Source organism: Euwallacea fornicatus, chromosome 9 (assembly GCF_040115645.1).
Source record: "Euwallacea fornicatus isolate EFF26 chromosome 9, ASM4011564v1, whole genome shotgun sequence".
Classification (NCBI taxonomy): Eukaryota; Metazoa; Arthropoda; class Insecta; order Coleoptera; family Curculionidae; genus Euwallacea; species Euwallacea fornicatus.
The window spans coordinates 2,805,032-2,816,641 of NC_089549.1; the positions used below are offsets into that span (position 1 = coordinate 2,805,032).

Consider the following 11,610-nt stretch of genomic DNA (forward strand, 5'->3'; position numbering starts at 1 on the left):
TTTTCACTGAAATCTATTCCTACTGGGTAAGCCCTGACCGTTTTTGGGGTAAGTAATAATGTTTACGTCTCGTATAGATGGACAACTGGAGCTTAAATTGACAATTTTGTGTGCAGAACCGGCGATTTAAGCCCCCGTTAGACTTAAGCTCGACCTGAGGACCTATGAAGAATACGAAGGCAAGTAATACTTTCAAATAGATATTTGCCAATGGTAGGAGATACTAAATTTCATTACAAGTTTCCAATAACTAGTCAGATTTATACAGTTATTATCCGGTTTCTTTTCCAACGAAATCTGTTAGGAGTTGAAATAAATAACGTGCAAAATTGTATTATACAAACCTTACCATTATTCACTTTACTAAACAAAGCCACTCAACCGAATATAGCAACAATGCCTTATTTAGTCTTATTAGAGGCAAATCAAAAAATTAAAGCAACACTTTCAGATGCCATATGACTACAATTATTTAATTTGTAGGAAGGCATTTTGTGGTAGAAATATTTGCAAATCGAAAGAGATTGAAACTGTTCACTCGGTAGGTAAGTTAACAAAAACTTACGAAAACTGCTTAAAGTTACCTTATACAATAAATATACTTAGAACTAATAACGAAATTAAATAATGGAAAAATATTGAAGATAATAATATCTCCATTGGAGAAGATACTATTGGAGTATTTTAACACAGAGGTAAATCTACTCCAGAAGGTCAGAAACAGGAAGAAATGTGCGCAGCACATCGGTCGAGATTCCACGGGCTACATATTTCCTACTGTTTTTAAAAACCCGGATTTGATTTTTCTTGAATTTGGATCGCAACTTACATAGGCTTTTTGGAAGCAAAAACCCTGCAGGATTGACCCGAGCTACAGAAATATTACAAAATATCTATAAATTACATCTATAATTTAAGTCACTTTGGGAAATTTAATAAATAGTTTAATATAAGCGTCATTTTGTCGACCTCCCCAACATCAGATTCCTTATGTTGTCAAAGTCAGTGAAAGTCCTAGCTTTCTCTTTCTTTACCACTATACAGGGTGCAATATATCATTGTGAACACATGTCAGGGAGCGATGGTATCGAGCAAAATAGTAAAAAAATACTAGTAGTCCCATGATCTAAAACGCCCCATTTTTGATATACCGGGTGGCAAAGTTAAAAATAAATGCACAAAAATTTAACTCGAGGAATACGTGAGAAAAACGCAAAATGTGAAATTTTTTCCACCCTGCATATCGATAACGATACGTTTTTGACCATGGGTCTATTAGCATTTTTTTATTATTTTGCAGAGTGCTATCGGTCCCTGAGATATCTCCATAATGATATGTTACACCCTGTATAACTACTCCATTCAATCACAGTTCCCACGAACCTCTTCGTGTATGCACATGAACAACTTGGCACAACCATCATTGAAGTCGTCAAACAACATCTGAAGCCATTTGGGTTTATTGTGCCACCCTATGGTCACCATGTAGATAGGAATTCCCAGGAATACTATGGCTACACCTACCCCAACCTCTACGGGACTTTCGTGGCAAGGGAATATGACCAAAAATGCACAGATGATCAGGAAAGTTATCGGTAGGATGTAGTTGACTTTGATGGGCCTCTTGGCGTTTGGCATCTTGTAGCGCATGTAGAGGAGACCTAAGACACTTATGGTGATGAAGAGGGCTTCTACGAATTGAACGTAGGTGATGAGGACGTAGACATCACCCGCCATTAGGAGGGCCAAGGTAATGATACACTAGAGGAAAGAAAATTCGGATAAAAAAATAGAAAAATTAAATTAGTAGGGGTATTTGGGGCCTCCTTTGATCAGAGTTTATCGCAAAATTATTCTGATTTTTAAATTTATCCCGTTATGAATGTGGTGATTTTGGCCTGGAGACATGGACTTGTCCAATGGGTGCCATTGCGTAAGCACCCATACGAAATTTTTATTCGAAGACTTGAACATAGTATTTTGCAGGGTGACCTATCAAGATTCCAGAGCGAGTCGTAGTCGAGGCTTGCAGGCTCGGAAAGCCCTCTTAAACCCAAATTCCATACCATGGAGTAAAATGTTTTTTACGACCGACTTTAGCTGATACGTCCTTTATTCCTTTTTTATAAGTGTTTTATAGGTAATTTTGCGATACAGTGCCACAATTGTTGGTGTTTTATGTCCACCAGTCAATATTCAGTCCCTGTCAGTAAACACATAGTGTTATTTCGTCGCGCACTAGCTTTATTTTACTAGGACTATAATAAATCAGTTTATAGCTTCAAAACGGCGTCTTAAAGAGTCCTGTATATCGGAGCCCAAATCGGACGTAAACATGTTTCTAAAAACAGTCCCGTTGGTTTTCGAGTGTAATTTTTGGTCTTTATTTCAATGCATCTGGAGTTTCTAAATTTAGATTGTCTAATTCTACCCATAAAAACACTCCTAAGGTGTATCATTTCGAAAATACAGGTGTCCCTCCGGGAATTGCCATTAGAAGTTCTGGAAAAACTGTGAACAGCAAAGTTATGAAAATTTCGTGGTTTGGTAAGTCTTGAGACGTCTTCATCCTTAATAATTTTCAATGACGTCACACTTCAGGTTATACCGGAAGTCGACACTTGTTGGCTTATTCTAAATGGAACACACTGTATATTATTGAATTTTTACATTCTACGCCCAATTTTAATGCAAGTTTCTCAATACGTTGGGGATATTGGAATTAGTAGTTTCCAAGATATATGCAATTGAGTGTTGACTGTTACAGATGCCGATGTCTGCAGACGGAAAGGTATTCTTTAACTCTTTTTTGCCATAATACTGTAGAAGATCCGTACTTTAATACGTTCCCAAGCTTTGTCTAATATTTTCTATAGGGTGTCCACAAAAATCGAGCCCACTTGTATATGAAGAAACCCTACTATTACGTTGATGTAGTACGAAACTAGGTCAAAAATGTTCACGTTTAATATAATAAAATTGCATAGTTTTTGAGTAATTTCGTTTTATAAATTGATACGGGAGGGAGGGGGGCATGTCTCTAATTATTATTCGAGAAAATATCACCGTCCTTGATGACGCGTTAAAAGCGACTTACCATGAAGACCAGAGAGGGTACTGGAGTCAATCGTTTAACATCAATCAAAGAAATGGCCCGTGGCAGATGCCCATTGCGAGCTCCCACGAAGAATAACCGTGACGAAGCGAAAATGGCCCCATTCAAAGACCCAAAAGTTGCACATGCAACAAACACTGGCATCAAGAACGATGCAAATCCTAACATTTTATCACCAAATGTTATAGCAACAGCGTCGGATGCTAAAATGTCGTTTCTGGTGAGTACTGCAAAGTATGCTATGTTGGTCACCACGTAAATGACCGTCACCACGGGCATTGATATGCAAATAGCTCTAGGTAAATTCCTGAAAAAGGACAGTAATTGGTATCCCAAAGGAAAGCTCCGCATAACATTGTAGTGTAGTATACCTACTTATAGGGGTTCTTCAATTCCTCTGTGACATAGTTCAAGTAATTCCAGCCTGAATAGGAGAAGAGTCCGCTGTAAAACGATAGAGCTATATGTGATGGGTCCCAATTGGTATTTTCCATGGGGGCCTGGAAATTGTCCGAATGGCCGGTGAAAATATGCACAATGCCCGCTATCACTATGATTATCAGGGCGAATATTTTCGTTGCTGTGAACGTATCTGTTACCCTGGTTACGCACCTAAATAATTAAAAATATTATGTTATCATGTTTGGAGGCTCATAACAACCTTACTTGACGTTATAACAATTTATTAATGTTAATCCGCATATCGTGGCCGCAGCTAGCAACCTTACAGCCTCGACAGGAGCCTTGCAGTCCCCCCAAAAAGGCTGTATGATGTACTGGGCGAAGGTCATGGCAGTGATGGCATTCCCTGTTGGAACCAGAATGAGCAGGGCCACCCAAAGGTACAGGAAGGCTGGGAGGGGACCAAAGGCCTCCATGATGTAGGCGTAATCCCCCCCTGATTTGGGTATCATCGTGCCTGGAAGTGTTTCGTTGTAATTAATTTGCATAGGAAGAAATTTTAATTAAAGTTAACTAAGTAGAGCCATTGAATGCTTCTTCCGAGTTGCCACATCTCCACCATTTTGTGCCTCAAAATATTGATAAAATTCGATTTTTGCTGATATTTTAATAAATGTCCCCCATCAGCAACGCTCCAAACTTGCTATGAATCACTGATGTTAAAGTGTACTAAAATAGAGGCCAGTTAAGTGCCAGTTAAATGCGTTTTCATTAACTGCACTTAGCAAGTCCGCTTGTCTAATAACAGCCTTTAGTTGACTAGAAGGTTTGAGGCGATAATTTGCTACTTTATCGCATATCATTAGCAATTACTAGCCCCAATAACTGCTTAGTGAATAACCTCATTACTCACTTAAATTTTATTTTCAAATGAAGTTCATACCTACATTTAAGAAGAGATAACTGTGGCCATAGATGGGATCCTTATGACCATTGAGGATAACATTGCACCGTAACGAACTTATATTAAAATTGAACGTAGAATCCACAAATGCAACAATATATAGGGTGTCCATTTAGAATAAGCAAGAGTCGGCTGCCGGTATAACCGGACGTGTGACGTCACTGAAAATAGTGTAGATGAGATCGCCCCAAGGCTCTTACCAAACCACTAAATTTTCCTAACTTTACTATTCATACTTTTCAAAACGTCTAATGATGGTTCCTGGTGGGATGGTATGGAGTTCGTTGATATGATAGTCAAGTTAAAATTCTTATGTGTGATTATCACACATAAGAAAATAAATCATACAGTGTTAATGAGAACGAGTCACGAACTTGCAGGGTATGGAGATTCAGCAAAATTGACCATCTTTTAATAACAATCAATTCATATGCAAAAACTCATTGTTTTTTAACTACAGGAGTTATCTACATAAATATTAGGTAAATCTAGATTTCCCAAAAAATAGGGGGGCATTGCACCAGGTTACAAAGCTATCCAAATACATAGATATCGATTGTAATTGTAAATGTACTATCGGCTCAAAAACTGACCTTCAACCGAGATAGGCGGACTAACTTCCCGGCCGTTTCCCTGTTCCGCCCATGATCTCTGAGTCTGACACAGCAAGTAAAAAATCGAATAGCAAATTTTTCGGCTCCAAAAATAAGAATCAGAGATGTAGTAGGTAGAGTCTTAAAGAATTTTTGAATGTTAGTAATCCCTGCAAAATATGATGTCGCTTAAAACTTCGTCTAAGACGTCCCTGATTTTTTGAATTATTTATTATTATGTAAATTTATATTGAGGAACCTTAACTGGCCTACCGGCGGTGTTATCTACGAGGTACTTTCAAATTTTGACAGTAATTTTGGTTATTCACGTCTGCTAAATTTCAGCTCATACGATCAGTGACCTTGTAGAACCGTCAATTAAGACCAGATTTGGCAATATCTACTTATTTATGTATTAAAGAAATTACTAGGGGCTTACGTAATGTACAGAGAATTACTGAGCCACAGCATCGTAAAAACGGAAATATTTTAGAGAGGGTTTTATTACGCCCTGTATGCACTATCGGCCATACGGGCGGCGGACTTTCCCGGTCGGACGTTTTTCCTGGGGGTAGGATGATTGATAATTTCGCCCAGGATGTCAGATTTGCTAAAGTCGGCCCTGACTATACGTACAGCAATCAAACATCATTATCATATATCCAGATAGGTTTACGTACACATACGAACCGCTGCAACTTCCGGCTTTATCAGTTTGGTTTCTGTTTCGCTGTGAACCAAAACAGGAAAAAAATTATAAACTTTTACACTTAAGTAAATAAATTTTCTCACGAACGCGAACTTAATTTCGCATAAATTGAATAATAGTTGCGCGTTGGGTATCGCTGGCAGTACGAGCATTGAGGCCGCTACGAGTCTTGAAGTGATAAGTCGGGCTCAGCTCAATCCTTCAAAGTACCACGTGCTGGTTCAAACTTGATTTTACTGACTTCTGAGGAAGTAAATATTTATCAAATAAAGTATACAGGGAGCCCCAGGAAATGTGGGCAATTTCTCGGATCCATGGAGAATGCATCGAATTAATATGACAAGTCCCTACCAAAATTTTTTTAGAGATCCTTCCTACGGAGATACAATCCCTTGGAAGACGCCTCTGAAAATCAGTTCTTTAAACACATTTGAATTGTTTAATTTTGTCGGGAACAGGGCAAATAATTTAATACAAAAATGATATTTTTTCTACACCCTGCATCAATAAAGACATCAAAATAACTGTTTTAGATAGCTTCTACCTTAGACCAAAAAAGGGCATTCTTGCTCCTTATCGCAGAAATGAATCGTTTTCGATAAAAAGCAATTTTTACCGAATATGGCTTTCACGAAATAATTTTTCATGTTGCTTTGATATCGTCACCTGAATGACATAACTAGGTGGCTTGAAAAATATGTATTTTCAGACATGACGAAAAAGAAAATTCATCAAATTTTAAATTTGTGTATTCCGTTTTATTCTTTTTATTTTACGTTTAACAAACTTACTGACTATTTGTATAATATAAATATGAGAAGGAAATAAGTAACTAGATAATTAAAGAAACCCCAAAATTCGAATTACCTATTTCTTACATTCAGGTGATGATGCGGGCTACTTCTAATATGAATTCTCGTTCTATGAATCCCTTGGCTCTAAGAATTGAAGATTGCTGGACTCTTCACAATGCTCTAAAATTATGTCTAATGTCCTGATAATGAAAAACACTTCTTTCCGTTAAATTTTCCCCAGTGGCTAATAAAAATTATTGCAAAAATTAAGGCACTGTAAAGTATTAACTGACGCTGGCGCACACACCATATTCGGTGAAAACTGTTTTTCTCAAAAACGGTTTATTTTTGCGATAATGAGCAAGAATACCTTTTTTCTAGTTTAAGGTAGATTTGATGTCTTTATTGAGACGCAGTGTAAAAAAAAATGCTTCTTTCCTGGTAAACTTAAAAAGTCAAATGTGTTTAAATTGTATAATTTTAAGGAGCCCCATCGAACATTCATCATATCAAAAAACTAATTAATTATACTAAAAAAACTGATTTCCAGGAACGTCCTTCAGGGGCTTCTTTCTCCTTAGAGAATGTCTGTAGAAAAAAACATTTTTAGGAAATTGTCATATTTTTCTGATTATAATTAAATTGCCTACATACTCTGGGACACCCTGTATATTGAAGAAAGATTACGCCGCAAACAAAGAGCGTGCATTGAGCCTCTTACATTTAATGCCAAATTTTTTAAGGCGCTTCGCGAAAAATGTCGCGTCATCGGTCTATCTCTGCATTGAGGGAAAAAAGAAAGAGTATTATTAATTTAGCAATCAACAATACTGAATTTGTTAATAAAAAAAACAACCTTGACAAGGGATTAAATTAAGGACGGATTATTTAAGCAATATCTAAGAGTGGTGCCATACTTCTTCGCGGAGCAGTACCGGCCTCACGGGGCCCCGAGGAAGGCAGAGCATTTCCCTGGCCGGCGGTGATTGAAATTTTCGCCCAGGGCGCCAGACTTGCTAAAGCCGGCCCTGTCGCGGAGCATGTGTTTCTGCCTTTCGTCGTTTCTTGTTATCTTTTAATATCATTCAGAAAAGTCTAAATAGAAGCGTCATGATTTAAGACACACAGTAAAAAACCATGTCTTATCGTAGGTCATTTATCATTCATGCGTTATTCATACGGTAGTAGGAAGCATAATCTATGACCGAATTTCAAAGATGATGCAACTGGTAAATCGAGCCATATGGCAGCATGAACATATGAACATTACTAAGCTGTAGCTCAGCGCGTTAAGCTCCTTTAGTTTGTAATTAGGCCTAGGCCACCAAGAGAATAATTTTTAATTACTCAACTAATGGTCGATATACTTTGGTGGACTTGCGAACAGCTGAAAGCCACCAAAACCAATTTGTAGGTATGTATACCTACTTACACGCGATCAGTCTGATGCAAGATCATATGAGAATTGACATAATTTCGGATTGCACGTCCTAAAAGATTTTATAATGAGCAAAAAACCTCTGTTGTTCCCGGCGGTACCTTAGGGTATCTTCTGCACTACCGCCCTTTTAACTATGGCGTTTAGCTGTTTGGTTCCCTAGTGAGAGCAGACAAGAGAACAATGTACCCACAATTAAGGGACATTCGCCAGTGGCAAATATTCTAGAGAATATTCAATTCGATTTTGCGCGAGTATGCTGACCTTTAAACCAATTTATATTCAGGTATACAGCTGCTTTTCAACGATACATTAACAAGTTAGCGACCATTAAAATAAATATGCATACTTACCCAATTCAGCGTAGCAGAGTGCCCCCAACATAGACAATATCCCCGACAGTATCCAGACTAGTATGGCCATCCCCATGGAACCCGAATACATCAACACCCCCTTGGGAGATACGAAGATACCGGAACCCACTATGACACCCACTATAATTGAAACTCCATCAATTAATGTCAACTCTTTTTTCATCTTAAAACCGCCCTCCGAGGAGTTTTCACCCGAATCGTCCGACTTTTCTTTACTTTTCGACATTTTGTGAAAATTCGACTGCCGGTTAGTTACCTCTCACTATGCACAGGTAGGTGCTACGTTATCGCACGAGTTGGGTCTGAACCATGTTGGGTTACCACGTGTTCGAAAATGCCGCGTTATCGTTTGCTAAACTTTTACACACCATTGTAGCCGTTACCGGTCCCCCTCTTTTCAAATCGGTCAAAGCTTTTATTTATCCACTCCGTTTTGATGATAGGCGGTTTGAGCCTCGGGAAGGTGCTTGTTACTTGTTTTGCTACCTACCTCTAGTCTCCTCTTTAGTGCGAATTAGTGCCCCTCTCTTTAAAACTATATTAGAGTGTTAGTGACACAATAGAACACTTCGGGTTCTCTAGGTCAAGTGTCTATTCAACAAAGCCCCGGATGTTCGCCTTGATGGATTGGAGTTAATTTTTTTAATAAAATCTAAAGGTCCTTTTCGGGGGATGGTGTTAGGATGGTTCTTCCGTAAAAAGTAAAATGATCGTTCATTTCGCGCATTTAAATTAAGAATCGCGCATTCTTAAATCAATAATGAGCTTTAAGTTTGCATCGCTACTAAAGCTGTGGGCCCTTGCGAGAGGCACAGAACCGACCTAGCCGCGTTTTGGGTTTGCAAGAATGCTCAAAATTTAACCAAAAATAAAATTTTCTGATAAAATTTGATTTGTATTTGAAAAGTGAGTTTCGTTGACTATATTATTATTTTTATATTGTTTATAACAAATTATTATTATTTATTTTCACAATATTATTTGTATTTACAATAAATTAAATAAAGGGGCAATTTTCAGCAGCTCAGAAACGGTTGGGTTTAGGGATAGGGTAATGTTAACAAAAGTTGTAGGTTTTTGGATTCTAAACACGATGCCGTCGAGAAAAGTAGGGCATTCTATTTGAAATAAGCAAATTATTGAGGATTGAAGTCATACAACTTCGGAGGCCTATTTCGAGGGTTATGGAAAACTCTTTTTAAACTAAAACATGTCAAAACGTAGCTTATTATGTCGCCTTGGAGCCTCATAAGATCGATTCCAAAATTCGCAACGGTTAGGAAACAGCATTGATTTCCGTGAGACCTTGCAGCTATCAAAATTTTCGAATTTTCACAAATAACTCGAAAATGGTAAATTTTTTATATAAGACCTATTTCATAAACTAGCCTTAAAATTTGACGATAAATCCGAAAATGGCAAAAAAATTGGGGCGTTCCATTTAAAAAAACATAATTTGGTACTACCACACTTTTATGACAGACCCTGTACATTTGAAGATAGTTTAAAAATACGTGCCTTTTATTTCCCAAAAACTTTAATAAGACAAATTTCCTTCCAAAACTTATATTTACTGAGATATCGCACTTTGACGCACTAATGAGCAACCCTGTATATATATATCTTGTGCGTACTTTATGTCGGTAACTATATATGAGGCTAATAAAGGTGAACTTTAAAATTTGTAACAACCTTACAGGGTGTCTTAAAAAAGCGGGCCGCTATCAAGTGTATTGAGACTGGATGAGTAATCAACAAATCCGTCGATACCCGTTGGGTTTTTGTGTATAATTAATTTGTATATGTCTAGGTTTAGTGTAAACCAAAATCTGGCACTTTTTCTTAAATTTTGCTAGCCTGGGAAAATGTCTGATTATGTTTTCTTCATGCTTCATTTAAGTTTAAATAGTTAATCATATTTCTTTTCGGAAATCAATAACGTCTTAGAGCGACATACGTTTAAACACACGTTTAATCTCGAATATAGAGACGCTCGCGTTTAAATAGTTTCTCAAAATTGTTGCATCATAAAATTAATCAACTGTAATGAAAATAGTGAGAGTTGATGATCAATTTTCCACGAAACAGTGTCTCTGACACTACAAACTAAGAGCGGTCCGAACGTGATATCCAGTCCAACATCATCTCGGTTAGCACTTTGTGGAGACCTCACGTTTCGACCACAGGAAGGATCGAACAAAGTGGTACTCAAGCCGCACAACACAAACTTAGTTCCTCAACTTCATTTCACATTTGCTCCCTCCATTCGGACCTGACAGAGTGTAATTTTTTTAGTATCATTCATCCTTTTCGTAATCTACAGTAAACTGATTTTATTTGAGACACCCTGTGTGTAGCCTCCCTATATATATGTATATTTATGCTAAGCCTATAGTTCTCTCTGTTTCTTTCTTGGAACTTTCATATTTGAATAGTTGTTATTCCTGCAATTATAAGAGTCGCATTGTTAATCTTGGTGTGGTACTGAGATAAATCGGGGGAACAGAGAGGTAATTTATGTGGGCACTAATTTCTTTAGATTTGGTGGAACTATCCTTTGTTGGCCTTAGAGTAGTCTGACGCACTGGGAAAAATTTTTATTCGCCGCCGCCATACTTCCAAGAAAAACCCCCTACCAGGAATGTCCACCTCCCTAGGCCGTCGTCCAACCTTCCAAACTAATCTGGATTAGTGTGTGCGCAGCTAAACTGGATACTTTTCAATACTTGAATATAATAGTTTTGAATATTAGAATCCGCAAACAGTTTCCTTAGTTATCAACGAGTATTATAAATATTAAATAACAATTTGAAAAAAATAGGAAGGAAAAAATTAATAATAATATTATATAATAAAGAAGAGAAACTTAATAAAAGATTTATTTGATACAAGTTGAAGTTCTACTTTAATACCATATCCAGCTAATACAAGTTTATGCAAAACGTAACTTGATTTTTTCAGTTCAAGAAAATATATCGCCTTATTGATATAGTATAAACCTAAGTACACTTAATGTGATGCAATCATATTCCAATCAATCGATCACTTTTTGCTTTTGCATCTATTCCCCTTTCTTATCAAAAATTGATGATAACATGTGGGCATAGGTGTGTGTGTGTGTGTGTGTGTGTGTGTGTGTGTATACCTAGGGAGAAATCTCCATTTCTCTGTTCACTGAATTTCAGTGATAAATTTATACATAGCAACATACGCAACAACTT

The 11,610-nt window shown here is 37.3% G+C and overlaps 1 protein-coding gene across 2 annotated transcripts; it reads right to left on the reverse strand.

Moving 5' to 3' along the window:
- Window positions 1–329: 329 nt before the first annotated feature.
- Window positions 330–8,904, reverse strand: mnd (minidiscs). Of its 2 annotated transcripts, none has more exons than XM_066285793.1 (5): window positions 8,369–8,904; window positions 3,782–4,034; window positions 3,491–3,727; window positions 3,098–3,422; window positions 330–1,761 (listed from the first exon to the last, which is right to left on the reverse strand). In XM_066285793.1, exons 1-5 carry the CDS (start codon window positions 8,613–8,615, stop codon window positions 1,363–1,365), a joined length of 1,461 nt encoding a protein of 486 aa, XP_066141890.1. In that variant the 5' UTR covers window positions 8,616–8,904; the 3' UTR covers window positions 330–1,362. The 2 variants fall into 2 exon arrangements, with proteins under 2 accessions (XP_066141890.1, XP_066141891.1); XM_066285794.1 differs by lacking the exon at window positions 8,369–8,904 and adding an exon at window positions 4,092–4,471.
- Between the last annotated feature and the right edge of the window lie 2,706 nt (window positions 8,905–11,610).